This window comes from Chlorella variabilis, assembly GCF_000147415.1.
Source record: "Chlorella variabilis unplaced genomic scaffold CHLNCscaffold_3, whole genome shotgun sequence".
Lineage (NCBI taxonomy): Eukaryota > Viridiplantae > Chlorophyta > Trebouxiophyceae > Chlorellales > Chlorellaceae > Chlorella > Chlorella variabilis.
In genome coordinates, this window is record NW_005435085.1 from 212,158 (window position 1) to 226,269 (window position 14,112).

A 14,112-nucleotide genomic window follows, 5' to 3' on the forward strand; every position below is an offset into this window, starting at 1 on the left:
CTTGGCTGGGGCGGCCTGCAGCAGAGGCAGGGGGGTGGTGTGGGGGCACTGTAACGCCTCACCCCTCGCCCCTCGCCCCTCCTCCTCCCCGCATGCAGGCTGAAGCACGAGCTGGCCGCATCGTCAGCGCCGTCCTGCCGACTGGGGCCCTCCCAGACCCAGCCACCGCCATCACCTTCTTGGCTGCAGGCTTCGCTGCTACCTTGGCCTTGCCCTCGGCCGCCGCCGCGCCACGCTTGGCTGCCGGCTTCTCTGCCGGCTCCTCAGCCGCCTTGCGCTTGCCGGCGGCGGGCTTCCTCTCAGCGGCCGCCGCCTTGCCGCGAGGCTGGGTGCCCGCCCGCGACTTCTTCTGAGCGCTGTCGTCCGCCACAGGTGCGGCCTTGGCCCGCCCCTTGCCCGCCGCCGGCTTGGCTGCCGCTGCTGCCTTGCCGCGCGTCCTGGCTGGCGCCTTGGCAGCGGGGGCTGCCTTGCTACGCGCCTTGGCTGGCGTCTTGGCAGCGGGGGCTGCCTTGGCGGGGGCGGCGCAGCGGGTGCGCTTCTTGGGCTCCTCCTCCTCCTCCACCTCCTCCTCCTCTGCCACTTCTGCAGTGCCAGTGCGGCAGACATGCCAGACAGCGGGGCAGCAGGCAGGTGAGGCACGCGAGACACGCAGCCCTTGCCTCCCTGCCATGCACACCGGCAGGGCTGCACGCTGCGCAGCCGGCACGATCGCCCATGCCACCCAGGCATGCTGCTGCCTGTGGTGCGAGTCGAATGGCACTCACCAGCTGCCCCCTTGTCCTCAGCCTCTGCAGCCTCTGCCTCCAGCTCCGCCACCTCTTTTGCCGTCTCCAGCAACTCCTGCTCCATCTCCTGCATCGCCTCTTGCAGCTCCGCCTCCACCTTAGCGACGGCCTCCACCTTAGCGACGGCCTCCACCTTAGGGGCGGCCTCCACCTTAGCGGTGGCCTCCACCTCAGCGGCGGCCTCGGGAGCCGGGGGCGCCGCAGCTGCAAGCGTGACAGCAAGGGACAGGGGAGGGGAGTGGCGGAGGCACCAAGCCTGCGTGCAGGGCTGCCCGTGCCGAGCAAACATCCTCCAGTCTGGACTGCACTAAACCTCCCCGGAAGTGGCCACTGCTTGCCCACCTGCCGCCTCTGCCTCTGGCGCTGGTGCGAAGGGCTCTTCCTCGGCGGCGGCCTGCTCCTCGCCCGCAGCCGGCGCCTCCACCTCCAAACCATCTGCAGGCAGGCAGGCAGGCAGGGTAGCGGGCAGGCAGAGGTAGCTGGAGGCAGCGTTTTCCTGTTCTTACATCAGTGCCAACCCCAGCAGCACGCCCAGCCAGCCAGCCAGCCAGCCAGCAAAGCAAAGCACCCCTGCTCCACTTGCCTTCCTCCTCTGCCGCCTCCACATCCATCTTCTGCTGCTCTGGCTCTGGCTCTGGCTGGGCGGCAGGCTCCTCGGCAGGTGCCGCTGCCTGCGGCTCCTCGGCAGCAGGCTTCTGCAGGGGGGACAGGGCACAACCCAGGAAACACACACAAGAAGATGAGTGCATCTCATTGCCCTCTGCTGCAAGGCAGCAGCAGCCTCACGACAAACTGGCCCTGCTCACCTCCTCCTCCTCCACACGCTCTCCCGCCAGCCCCTCCACTTCCTCCTCCGCTGCAGCATGCCAAAGGAGGAAGGCATGCGGCGGGTGGGCAGCGGCAGGGCTGCTGCACCACAGCTCCCTGCTGCACAGCGAGCCATGGTGCATGCGAGGCAGTGCAGCCCGGCCCAACACACCCCGGCCCTGCTCCACCCCACCCAACAGCTGCTGACCTGGAATGGCGGCCATGCCCGGGTGATGCACCGCCGCCGCCGCCGCCTCCTCCTCCTCTGCCTCTGCTGCCGGGGGCTCCGCCGCCGCCTCTCCGGCAGGCGCCTCGGGCTCAGCGGCGGCAGCGGGCTGCTCGGCCGCAGCGGAGGGGGCCTCCTCCTGGGCGGGCGCTCCTGCTGCGGATGATAAGTTGTCAGGCAGGTAGGCAGGGAGATCGTGGTGGGCTGAGGCGTGGTCCCAGCTGTCAGCGCTGGCCAGCAGAGGAGCGACAGCCACAGGCGGCTGCGCCGACATGCACAATCCCGACAATGCCGGCAGGCACCCACCCGCCTCCTCATCCTCCTGCGTGGGCGGCACCGCCTCCACCTCCTCATCCTGCGTGGGCGGCACCGCCTCTAGGTCGCCCCCCTGTGTGGGCGGCACCGCCTCCAGATCATCCGACGCCAGCATGCCCACCCCCTCGGCCTCAGGCTGAGGCGCAGACTCGGCTGGCGGCTCGGCAGCCCGTGGCTCCTCCGCTGTGGGCGCGTCGGGAGCGGCTGCAGGGAGGGCAGAGCATGAAGGCAGCCTGGCTTGCTTGCCTTTGCAAGCAGCGTGCGGCTTGCATGGGAGGCGCAGGGAAGCTGCGCGGCTGCTCGGGTGTCGAGGACGAGCATGGGGAATGCGCCAGGATTCAAATTTGCCGCTCGGCTGTAGTCAGGCCCTGCCTCGGCCCGCGCATACCTTCCGCTGCCAGTGCTGGCTCCGCCTGGACCGGCGCTGGCGGCGCCTCCTCCTGCGCCTTCTCTGGCTCCGCTGCCGCCACGGGCTCGCCCTCCAGCTCAGCGGGCTCGCTGCTGAGGAAGTCCTCTGGCGCGATGACCTCGCCGCCGCTCACTGGCGCAGCGGAGGTGTGCTGGTAGTAGCTGGGCTGCTGGCCCAGCTGGGCAAACTGCTGGCCGAACAAGTCCTGTGGGGCAGGAGAGCAGGAGAGCAGGCTGGCAGCGAGGTGGGTGCACAGGGCCTGCACGAGAGATGCACGCGCGTCTGCAGGCGCGGCGCATGAGCGGGCGGTGGCGGCGGCACAGCTCCATGGCGCGCACCTGCTGGGCCGGCTGGCCCGATTGGTAGCCCCAGCCGTCCATGCCTCCGAGCGCGTCCGGACGCCTGCACAAGAGAGGCTGATTTGCAACACCGTGGCTGCAGGGCGAATCCCGGGCCGTCTTGGGCCACACAGGAGCGCCCTGCGCCTCCAAGCAGGCGAGATCAGAACCTAGACGGCGCATCGCGCACCTGTGGCGGGCTGCAGGTCAGCCTCCGAGATGATGGACAAGCTGTCGGGCGCCGATCGACCCCTCTCTCCCGTCAATGTGTGCAAGGGAAAGCAAGGCACTCACGGGAACACTGATCAAAAGCTAAAGAAAAGCAGCGGTGGAAGGAGTCCGCTAGATGGCATAGTCCCCAAAATCCCGTGCAACCTGCCCATTCATCCAACGGCAAGCACCCCAGTGCGCTCTAGCATCGCCAAGGAGTGCTACACGCAACTGGGCAGCCAGCACCTGTGCCAGACATGGGCGTTTGGCGGAAGGGCTTCAAGGATGTGATGCAACAGACCACCAAGTGGAAAATTTTGCGGGGGGACAAGGTCATGTTGACGGCGGGCAAGGATGCGGGCCAAGTGGGCACCGTGCTCAAGGTCATTCGCGACCCCAAGTTCCCACGCGTGGTGGTGGAGGGCCTGAACCTGGTGAGTACATTGGCGGGCCGCAGGGCTTGCCCTTGCTGCTGCCGCCGGGCCGTCCACAGCGGCGCCGCCGCCGCCACCGCACTGCTGTGTGCCCCTGCCTGATCACCAGCCTGCTCATCCCTCTTCCCTGGCCTCATCCCTCTCCTTGCCATGGCTACTGATGCGCGACCGAGTAGCAAGCTGCAGCCGCCACCTACGCCCCCCCACCTCACCACGCCTCGCCGACCCCACGCCCCACTTGCCCCGCAGAACAAGCGGTGCATCAAGCGCAGCAAGGACAACCCCGGCGGCATCGTGAGCGTGGAGTCGCCGCTGCACTACTCCAACGTGTCGCTGGTGGACCCGCTGACGGGCAGCGCGGCGCGCGCCAGCTGGCGGTTCCTGGAGGACGGCACCAAGGTGCGCGTCACGCGCGGCCGCCTCGCCTCCGCCTCCATCGTGCCCCGCCCCGACGTGCTCAAGCAGCGGGGCAAGCCGCGCAGCTCGTCGGCGGGGCCGGCAGATACCAGGAGGAGCGATGCGGAGGAGGCGACGCACGCGCCGGGCGACCTGCCGGCCTACCTGCGGCAGCGCCTGGTGGCGGCGCAGCAGGATGCGGGGCAGGCGCAGGCGCGGCAGTACCACACCGGCGCGGCAGCAGCAGCAGCAGGCAGCAGCGGCGGCGGCGGCGGCGGCATCTTGGCAGCAGCGGCGGCGCGGCTGCTGGGCGGCAGGGTGCAGCCGCTGAGCGGGGGCAGAGTGCGGGGCCTGTGGCGAGGCTTTGCTTCCAGCTCCCTTCGGTAGCCACCCACCGCACTTTGCTTCCTGCTTGCTCCTCCTGCTCTGCTGCTGCCATTCCATGCTCGTGTTGAGCCCTGCTCTTCGCCCCGCCAGATCCCTCCTACCCTTCAAGATCCTCTGCCCATTCCCCCCTCGCCTGCTGCGCTGCGCTGCGAAATGCAAGTTGCAAACTGGGAGCAAGAGCAAAAAGACGCACACTGTGAGGGAAGAAGAAGGTTGTGGGTGGACGAGGCACGTTGGCACAGGGCACACCACCACCCGTGCCGGCAAACAGGGCTGCATGCAGCGGGGTAGCTTCCAAAAATAATGAAACGAAGGCCGGCCGCGGGTGGGGAGGCTGCCATCTTGCGGGGCCGCAGCCGCGAGCCACACGCCCCCGCTGCTGATGCCTGCTGCTGTGCGCCGCCCCAGCCTCGGTGGTGCTCATTCGCACTTGATGGCCTGCAAGCAGGCAGGCATCGGGTGCGAGTGTGTGTGGCGGGGGCACCACACGCGCGGGCCACCACCTGCTCCTGGTGCTGGCTGCCAAACATGCCCACACGGTCGAGCGGCCCACCCACCCCCGCCCTCAGCCCCTACCTTGTAGATGTGCCGCACAAAGCCCAAGCTGGCGCGGAAGCCCACAGACCCCAGCATCAGGAAGAAGCCTGCGGGCGGGGGGAGGGGGGGGAGGGGAGGGGTGTGAGGCCTGGCAGGGCCGCGGCAGGCCATGGCCAGGTGAGGGGAGCGGCGGCGCGGCGGCCCCCGCACCGTAGCAGACCATCAGCATGTAGCCAAAGTAGAAGGAGGCCTGCATCAGGCCTGCAGCAGGGCGCAGGCGGGGGGGGGGGTGTCGCCACGTCACATGCACTCCCAGACACGGGGAGGCTCGGCGGCGGCCGCTGCAAGCGCTGGTCACCCAGCCGTCACGCGGGGGCGGCGGTGGCAACAGCGGCGGTGGCGGGTCACCCACCGTTCATGTCTGATCGCGCATACCAGTAGTAGAAGCAGTATGCTGCAGGCAGGGGGGGCAGGGGCCGGGGCGGGTGCAGGCAGTCAGCAGGGGCTTCGCCCATGACCAAAGCGAGCAGCACAGCAGCCCGCCACGACGCGCGGCCGCACCATAAATGAAGAGTGCCGTGCTGCCGCCGCACATGACGCTACGCCACCACCAGCTGCAGGCGGGGACGGGGCGGCGGGCAGCAGGAGCAGGCTGGTGAGGAGGGCAGGGGGGGACGTCGGCTGCTGTCCTGCCTGTTGCCCCTATAAACATGTGGTCCTCCCGCACAAGCGGCCCACCTGTGGTCCTCCACCGCCAGCTGGAAGTAGGTGAGCGCGATGGTGATGAAGGCGGTGACGATGATGAGGATGATGAAGACGATGAAGAGGATGGAGTAGATGGTGTACACCTTGTGGCCCCACACGCTGGCAAAGATGTAGTCTGCGGGGAGGCGGGGGGGGCAACCGGGGAGGCGCGCAACGCAGGGTGAGGCAGACGCCGCGGATGGTTGGCCGGGCCGAACCGCCAGCCCCGCCAGCAGCGAGCGGCGCCCACCCAGCAGGCCAACAAGGCGAGGCGGCGCGGCGGCTCACAGAGCTCGATGTAGATGGCTGAGAAGGGCAGGAAGCCGGCCATGAGCATCTGCGGCACCGTCTGGCGGTACCAAGGCAGCGGCGGGATCTCGCGCGGGTACTTGGTAGTACGGCACGGAGCGTTGAACTCAGCCTGGCGCAGCATGGGTGAGTGTGTGGGGGGATGGCGAGGCCGGCAGGGGTGAGGGCAGGGTGAGATGAGGCAGCAGGCGCGGCCCACGGCCAGGCTGGCGGGCGTGCGGGCGTGCGGGATACTCCCGCAGCTGGCGCCCACCCCCAGCGCCCGCACCTTTGTGTTCTTGCCCATGATGCCTCCCACCACGGTGAGCGGGAAGGTGACGAGGGCCCAGATGACGACGATGATGACGATGGTGCCAAAGGGCAGCGCCGCCGTGGTGCCGTACACCCAGGCCACGGTGTTGAGGTAGGAGAACATGGCCAGCAGGGGGCCGCAGAACAGCAGCGTGGTGGTCAGCACGTTGCGCACCCAGTTGGTGCCTGCGCGGGCGGGCGGGCGGGCGGTGCGGTGCGCAGCAGGTGGGCAGGCGGGGCGAGGCGGGAGGGGGTGCGGGAGGGGCCGGGCCGCCCGTGCCGTGCCCCGCGATGGCGCCACATGCACAGCCCCTGCCCCGGCCCCCCGCCCCCGCTGCGCGCCTCACCCCCCATGATCTTATACAGCGCCGCCGAAACGTATCCCGCGATGCCCGCCGTGAGCGCGTAGAAGACGACCACCGAGGTGAGCATGGCGCCGCCGTTGTAGGGGTAGTAGGTGCCCAGCAGGGACATGCCAAAGATGAGCAGCGCCATGACCAGGATCTGGGTGCCCGTGCCCACCACCGCGCAAAACAGGTTGAGGTGGGGCGGGAAGCGGAAGACGTCGCCGTGCACCAGCTGCGGGCGGGCGGGGCGGGAGGCGGGGGAGGCGGGGGAGGCGGTGAGCGGGGCGCGGCAGGCTGCCCAAGCACCGCTGCCCATGCTGCCACAGGTGGAGGGGAGGGGCCAGCGCTGCGCCATGGCGGTGCATCGACCACCAACATCCCGTCCCACCCCGCACCTTCCACCCCGTCTCCTCCGCATCCTCCAGCGCCTCGTCGTCCCGCACGTTTGTGTACTTGATGAAGTCGTTCTTGAGCACGCGCATGAGGATGGTGGCCAGGAAGCCGGTCAGCAGCAGCACCGTGACGCAGCTGTTGACGATGGAGAACCAGTGGATCTGCGGGTGGGGGTGGGTGGGGGTGGGGGTGGTGCTGGTGGTGGGGGGCGGCAGAGGCACAGCATGCTGGCAGGGCCGTGGCCAGCAGGCCGGACGGGCTGGGCTTCAGCTGGCAGCCCGTGATGCCCCCCTGGCGCACCGGCAGGCCTCACACCGCCCTAGCTGCACCACCCCTCAGCCCCAGCCCCCCAGCAGCCCCCCAGCCGGCCCACCTCCAGGTGCTGCGGCAGGAAGGAGTACTTGGCGTACTTGTCCATGCGCCGCTCGTACGCAATGTCTGTCTCCTTCCAGCTCACACTGTACGTGAACTCAACCTCCGCCTTGTCGGCGCTGGTGATGTCCACAGTCTTGGAGGGGTCTGCAGGGGGGTGGGGGTGCTGGGGGGTGCTCGGGGGGTGCTGGGGGCCGCTGGTGCACACGGGTATGAGTCAGACGCAGGGGGCCGCTGTGCATGCGCGCGTGTGAGTCAGACGGAGAGATGCAGGGCGCGGCGCAGGGTGCACGGCAGGCACAGCGTGCGGCACCTCCACCCAGGCCATGCAGGCTCGCCCCACAGCTGCTCGGCCTGCCCGCTGCCGCACCCAGTGCCCCAGCCCCGGCGCCCGCCCCGCCCACCTGTGGAGATGTCCACCTGGATGACTCGGTCCTTGTTGTACAGCACATCAAAGTGGATGTGCGTGAACAGGCTCAGCTTCTCCCGCCCCTCCTCCCCCTCACCCTCCTTGCCCTCCTCGCCCCCGGGCAGCTTCTCCACCTTGCCGATGAAGCCCCAGATGGGCAGGCTGTCGATGAACATCTGCTCCAGGCAGCGGCGGCAGGGGAGGGGGGCACAGCTCTCGGCGCGCACGTGCACACACCACAGGCGCGGCGGGATGGACCCACACACTGCTGCCCACTCCAGCCACCTCCCCAACCCCTCCTCCCAGGCCACCACTCCACCTGGAAGTAGTAGTCCTCGGCCACGGCGTCCCGGAACTGGTCCAGGTCGTCGCTGTCCAGGTTCTGAGTGCACAGCACGGCATTCTCCTTGTCCTCCTTGAACCTGCAGGGGCCAGGGCGGGCAGGGGCAGCGGGGTGGAGAGGCAGCGGGCAGCAGTGGCCGGGGAGACCAGAGTGCTGCGTGGTCGGGGATCGGTGTTGCTGCTAAGCGCCAGCAGATTGGCTCGCCGCTTGACAGTGGTGATCGCATCGGTTGCACCCGGTGCTTGCCACCCTGGCAGAGCCACCCGCCTCCCAGCCGCCGCGGCGCTCACTTGAGCTTGTAGGGCGTGCTGACGAGGCGGTCTCCCTCCAGCACTTCCCCCAGGCCCTCCGTCTTGTACTCCTTGCCCTCCTTGGGGTGGCAGAAGGGCAGGTTGAAGTACTGGTACGTCTCGCTGCGGGGGGGGTGGCAGGACCGGGGCAACACAAGCACACAACTGGGGCTGGGCGTACAAGTGGCAACCAATGCAATGCGTAGACCCCACAAGCTGCGGCAGTGGCAACAATGCAGGCGATGCAGCAGCAACGGCCCGGGCCCAGTGATGGGCCGAGGCAAGCCGCTCCAGCAGGCTGCCCTGCCAGTGGCACTCACGTGGGGTTGGCAAATGGTCCAACTGCAGGAGCAGGGCGCATGCGGGCATGCAGGCAGCACAGGGGTCAGCGACTGAGAGCAAGTGGCACCCCCGCCTCCACCCGACGCCGTGTGATCTGCGCACACGGCGCGCGGCAACACAGCCCTGGCCGCCCGCCTCCGCTCACCCTTGTTGGCCCAGATGGAGACCTCCTGGCCCTGCTTGTATTTGCGATCCTTTGCTGCAGCTGGGCAAGCCAGCAGTGCCAGGATGGCCACTGCCCACAGCGCCGCTCCCCTCCCCATGGCCGTTAGCTGCCGGCGCTCTGCACGTGCGTCCTCAGCAGATGGCTGCCCGCGGCATACACCCCCGTCGCAGGGCGGTTGTTTTCAAGCGGCTGTTGCAGGGGCCTCGGGGGCAGCTGGCCAGGCGGTGGAGGGCCGCTGGGATGCTGTTCAGTGCCAGACAGCGGGCAGAACCCCACGGGGGAGGCCATCAGCGAAGAAAACTTTCTTGCAAGCCCTTCGGCCTTTGGGGCCCTCTCCTGGCGCCCCCAGCGCGATCGCCGACCCGCCCGCACCTCTCCTCTCCCTCTCACACGCCGCCATGGCCCTGCTGCGGTCCCTGAGGCAGGCCGTGCTCGCCACAGTGCGGGTGCCCGCCAATCCTCTGGCGCAGCAGGCAGCAGCCCCCGCGTCTCTCCAATTCTGGCGAGGCTTCGGCGATGCCTCGTATCTGGATAAGAAGGACGTGACGGACCGGGTGCTGGGCGTGGTGAAGAACTTTGAGAAGGTGGAAGAGGGCAAGGTGCGCTGTGCGTCGCTGCCAGGGACGCTGAGGAGCTTTCTGGCCGGCCGCGGCCGCACGGGCGCTCCTGGTGGCTTAGGTTCACCACCACGGCATGCGGGGCGGGCGGCGGGGCGGGCGGCAGCACTCGCGGTTTGGGCAATGTGCATGCGGGCAATGTGCATGCAGTTGGCGGGAAGCAGCGTTCTGGTATGCACTGGCGTTGCAGGCAGCGCAAGCGTCAGGTTGCCGTGCTGCTGAAGCCTCGCGCCGCCCTGGACTGCCCGCTCACCTCGTGCACCACGCCTGCCGCTGCTCTGCCTGCAGGTCAGCCCCACCGCGGCATTTCAGAAGGACTTGGGCCTGGACAGCCTGGACACTGTGGAGCTTGTGATGGCGCTGGAGGAGGAGTTTGCCATTGAGATCCCCGACAGCGAGGCGGACAAGATTCAGAGCTGCGGCGACGCCATCAGCTACATCAGCTCCAACCCCATGGCCAGGTGAAGGCGGCGGGGCCGCCAGGCGCTGAGCGCCCCGGCCTGCTGCAACCAAATGCACCTTCCACCATCGCACCATACCATCGTTGCCGTTCCTATTCCTTGCTGTAAAGTAACGTCCGCAGAAGGCAGGACTGCAAGGGCAGTGGGGAATCAAAACACAAACTTGCGCACATCCTGATCACTGACTAGACACCAGGGCCGCAGCACTTCAGTTCACCCCAAAATGGAAGTCAGTACGCCGCGTCCCGCTGGCGGCGGCCGCCCTCTTTGCTTGGACAGGCAGGCATGCCCCATTGCGTGCCCATTGTTGGCTGGCGGGCTTCACAAGGATGGCCACAGTTGCTGTGGTATGCCACGCCCCTCTGGTCAGGGCTTCCCTGGCGCGCCCTCTGCTCGCAGCTCGTCCCTGCTGCAGAAAATGTCTGGTGCAGGCATCAAGAGCCCTCCAGCAGGATGACAGCAGCTGGGAGCCGCTCGAGCGGCCCATCTCTCTCAGGTGCGTGTGGAAGGGCGCAGGATCGCTTTGAGTCGCTGCCAATGGCGCTGCAGCCCAACTGTGGAATCACACGAAGGATGCACAGCGGCGGCCGGCCCGCTGTCGTCCTGTGCGCACCCCAGCCGCGCTCCCGCTTCCGCTCCCGCTCCCGCCGGCGGTGCCGCTCAACAGCTCGCCGACGGCATCAGTGTGCTGCAAGCGGGACGGCTTTGGAGGCTCACGGTCTGGTTACAGCAACAACATGGAGAGTGCAGCACGCACTGCGCGGGTGGATTACTGGCCTCCGCCTGCTCCCTGTCGTTCCCGCAGGCCGCGCATCGCGCCGCGCCCGTCTGCCGACCCCGACCTGCTCGAGGTGCTGGAGCTGGCCACGGACGAGGAGCTGGAGGACTTGTACCGCACCCTGCACGGACGCAGCCTCTTCTCCCCGCTGCTCAAGAGCCTGATGGTCATGGCGGAGTCTGAGGGCGGCGGCGAGGGCGCGGCGCCCAGCGGCCGCGACGCCCTCATCCCCACCATCGACCGCCGCCTGCGCTTCCTGGCCGCCGACTCGGCGTCCACGCTGCGCGGCCGCTGGCCCGCCTACCGCCAGGTGCTGCTCATGATCCGCGACAAGCTGGGCATCGCCTGCTCCCCCACCCTGCTGACAAACGAGCTGGAGGCGGAGGTGTTCCTGCACCTGCTCAGCCAGCACGCAGACGCGGTGGGGGCGGCGGCCGCGCCGGGGGCGCCCCGCACCCAGGCCGCAGCCGAGTATGCCAGCCAGGGGGACGGCGGCGCGGGGGCCGCGCCCCGCCAGGAGGCGCCCACCTTGGTCCAGCGCCTGCTGGCGCCGCTGCGGCTGGGGCAGGAGGAGGTGATGCCGGCGGTGGCGCGGCTGGGCAGCGCGCTGGCGGTCAGCAACCTGCAGGTCGCGGTGGTGCAGAAGCTGGGCCTCAAGCTGGCCTGCTCCCACGTCCAGTACGAGGCAGCCCTGCACTTTGCGCTCAGCGCGGGCACCAAGGGCGTGCAGGGCAGCCTGCAGGGCAAGGTGGCGGTGCAGGTGGGTGGCGGGGAGGCTGCGCATGCACCCCGTCGTGCACCCAGCATGCATCATGCAGCGCGCGCCTATGCCTGCGCGCCTCTTGCACTCACGCACTCACGCAGCCCCGCACCCCCTGCATGCGTTGCAGGCGGCCAAGGAGGGCATCACGGCGGCCGCGGGGCGCTACGCCGCCGCCCGCTCCCTGCTGGGCGTGCTGGGCCCCATTGTGTGGGCCAGCACCGCGCTGGAGCTGCTCTACGTGTCGGTGGGCACCGACTGGTCGCGCATCGTCAAGGCCGTGTTTGCCCTGGCCCAGATCAGGCTGCTCCGCACCTACGGGTTCAGCGCCGGCGGCGGCGCTGGCGGCAGCATGGGCTGACCGCGCAGCGAACGAAAGACCGCGCAGCTCGCGCCCACGGCTGCGACGCCTACTTGGCCGTGCAGCCAAACAGATCCTTCTGAATCAATTCCTCACGACCCTGCCCTCTGTACTTGCAAACCCTGTGATGGCCTGCGCATGTTCCCAGTTTTCGCCATGCCCCTCTGTTGTACTTCTCCTTGCGCTTCACGCCCCCGTCAGCCTGCTCCGTCCTGTCTGGTTAGGCTTCCCTGAGGCTTCCGTTCCATGCCTTTGCTTCTGTAACCCTGCCATCCCTGCTGCCGCCACCCTGCCGCTGCGGCAGTGCCGTCGCCGCTGCCAACTCAGCGGCGGCTCCCACAGAGTTACTGGCGAGCCCGTTACTTGGCATCCCTAGCGTGTCATTCTTCTTCTTCACATATCTCAGGCAGTGTCCTTAAGAAGCGTGCAACCCCTATGTCGTTTCCATCGCTGCTCAAAGCGGCTGAACAGCTGCAGCAGCGGGCTGAGAGGAAGCGTGGCTCGGAGGCTGCATCGGTTTTTGCCCAAGCCGTGGTGCGCGCTACGGCATGCCGCCAATGCTCAACTGCTGCCCCTGTCCCTGAGCTCAAGGGGCCGTCTGGGCAGGCTCTATGGCCAGCCACGGAACCCTCTTGCAACCGTGGTGCCCTCATCTGCAGGCCAAGTACCGGGAGGCGCTGGCGGCGGCAGGCAGCGGCCAGGCCCCGCCCGCGGCAGACCATGCCGCAGCCTTGTTTGGCCTGGCGGAGAGCTTGCAGGAGGGAGCGGAGGCGGTGGTGGCGGCCTGCGCTCAGCTCCCCGACGAGGTGCTGACGGCAGAGGCGGTGCAGCAGGCGGATGCCCAGGCGTCGCCGGCGCTGCAGGAGGCGGTGGCGACGTTCCGGCGCGTGGTGGAGGGCGGGCAGACGCGGGCAGATGCGCTGGTGTGCGCCGGGAATGCGCTGAGGTGAGGCGGCGCCGGGTGGCCGCCGGTAGCCAAGCGGAAGGCGTCCCAGCCTGCTCACCCGACCCTCAACTGGCCACACTCACGGCCCCATTCCCCAGCCCCCCTGCCCCACCCCGCAGCACATGGGCGGAGATTGCGGCGCGGCGGGACCCGGCGCACGCCATCTCCCTGCTGTGCCAGGCCGGCGAGGCGTACCAGGCGGCGCTGCAGCGGGAGGAGGATGCGCTGAGCTGGTCTAACCTGGCGGATGCGCTGGTGCAACGCGCCAGCCTGTGCTGCGAGGCGGGGCAGGGGCAGCAGGGCGGGGCGCTGTTCCAGGAGGCGATGCAGGTGGGGTGTGGGCTGATGGGGTGAAGCTGGCTGGGGGGTATGGGCTGTTCTCTGTGCTGGCGTGGTGGGGAAACGCTTGGTCCCGCCCACGCAGGGGGTGGTTAATGCCAAGCACGCCTGCTGGCGCCTGGCTGCGCGCGTGCAGGCGTACCAGCGGGCCTGCAGCCTGTCTGATGCCGCAGACGGCGACGACGTGCCCGGCCTGCTGCTCAACTGGGCGCGCGGGCTGCTGGCCATGGCGCAGCAGGCGCAGGTGGGGTGGGGTGGGGCCCGCGCTGGGCATGCTGTGCCTGCTCTGGTCTGCTACAGCGGGCGCAGGCTCCCGAGCGCAGCGAGCCTGCCGTCCCAGCCCATGTGTGTGCAGGAGTGTGCCTGCCTCCTCCTGGCCTCCCCACAGCCTGCCCCGCCCCCCTGCCCCGGGGTGCAGGATCCTGCGCTGGCGCTGGCGCTGCTGGGCGAGGCGGAGCGGCGCCTGCAGCAGAGCGCCGACTTCCTGCGCGGCTCCCACGAGCCGCTGCTGGCCCTGGGCGACGTGCTGCTGGAGCGGGGCGAGCAGCTGGCGGCGGGCGGCGACCTGCAGGGCGCCGCCGCCAGCCTGCAGCGTGCGCTCGGCGAGGGCTACCACGCGGCGCAGCGCATCCGTGCGCAGAGCCCAGAGGCGGCGGTGGGGGTGGCGGATGTGGAGGTGCAGCTGGCCCGCCTGGCAACCGCGGCAGGGCAGGCGGAGGCGGCGGCGGGCCACTGGGCGGCGGCAGAGGCGGCATACGGCGCCGCGCTGCAGCAGGCCGCCGCCTTTGACTTCCAGGAGCGGTGCGATGTGCGGTACAACCTGGCCTGCTGCCAGGCGCGGTGCGGGCGGCACGCGCAGGCGGCGGCAGCGCTGCGCCAGCTGCTGGCGCTGGGGGCGGTGTCGGCTGCGGACGTTGCGGGGGATGCTGACCTGGCGGGAGTGGCCCTGTGAGCAGAGCGGCGGCTGGATGGCACACATGGCACCGCTGAAACGTTGCGC

At 69.3% G+C, this 14,112-nt stretch overlaps 5 protein-coding genes across 5 annotated transcripts; 3 read left to right on the plus strand and 2 right to left on the minus strand.

Annotated features, from left to right (window-relative positions):
* Positions 1 to 58: 58 nt before the first annotated feature.
* CHLNCDRAFT_140339 (hypothetical protein) lies at positions 59 to 2,922 on the minus strand (the record flags this gene model as incomplete). Its single annotated transcript, XM_005850745.1, has 9 exons — positions 59 to 582; positions 765 to 989; positions 1,128 to 1,220; positions 1,354 to 1,480; positions 1,592 to 1,641; positions 1,801 to 1,974; positions 2,125 to 2,337; positions 2,522 to 2,747; positions 2,881 to 2,922. The coding sequence occupies 9 exons, from the start codon at positions 2,920 to 2,922 to the stop codon at positions 59 to 61; spliced, it is 1,674 nt and encodes a 557-aa protein (XP_005850807.1).
* Positions 2,923 to 3,365: 443 nt separating this feature from the next.
* On the plus strand, positions 3,366 to 4,061 carry CHLNCDRAFT_13990 (hypothetical protein; the record flags this gene model as incomplete). Its single annotated transcript, XM_005850446.1, has 2 exons — positions 3,366 to 3,524; positions 3,774 to 4,061. Coding segments are annotated over 2 exons (447 nt in total), but the record flags the coding sequence as incomplete, so codon positions are not given.
* Positions 4,062 to 4,455: 394 nt separating this feature from the next.
* On the minus strand, positions 4,456 to 9,086 carry CHLNCDRAFT_29709 (hypothetical protein). Its single transcript, XM_005850746.1, has 16 exons — positions 8,830 to 9,086; positions 8,663 to 8,684; positions 8,343 to 8,465; positions 8,029 to 8,131; positions 7,705 to 7,885; positions 7,302 to 7,447; positions 6,931 to 7,089; positions 6,536 to 6,767; positions 6,166 to 6,374; positions 5,877 to 6,009; positions 5,583 to 5,724; positions 5,406 to 5,458; positions 5,257 to 5,298; positions 5,055 to 5,105; positions 4,884 to 4,951; positions 4,456 to 4,745 (listed from the first exon to the last, which is right to left on the minus strand). Exons 1-16 carry the CDS (start codon positions 8,945 to 8,947, stop codon positions 4,728 to 4,730), a joined length of 1,800 nt encoding a protein of 599 aa, XP_005850808.1. The 5' UTR covers positions 8,948 to 9,086; the 3' UTR covers positions 4,456 to 4,727.
* Positions 9,087 to 9,206: 120 nt separating this feature from the next.
* Positions 9,207 to 10,048, plus strand: CHLNCDRAFT_59568 (hypothetical protein). Its single transcript, XM_005850447.1, has 2 exons — positions 9,207 to 9,449; positions 9,756 to 10,048. Exons 1-2 carry the CDS (start codon positions 9,249 to 9,251, stop codon positions 9,930 to 9,932), a joined length of 378 nt encoding a protein of 125 aa, XP_005850509.1. The 5' UTR covers positions 9,207 to 9,248; the 3' UTR covers positions 9,933 to 10,048.
* A 453-nt stretch (positions 10,049 to 10,501) lies between these two features.
* Positions 10,502 to 11,827, plus strand: CHLNCDRAFT_140343 (hypothetical protein; the record flags this gene model as incomplete). Its single annotated transcript, XM_005850448.1, has 3 exons — positions 10,502 to 10,533; positions 10,734 to 11,466; positions 11,597 to 11,827. 3 exons carry the CDS (start codon positions 10,502 to 10,504, stop codon positions 11,825 to 11,827), a joined length of 996 nt encoding a protein of 331 aa, XP_005850510.1.
* Positions 11,828 to 14,112: the final 2,285 nt, after the last annotated feature.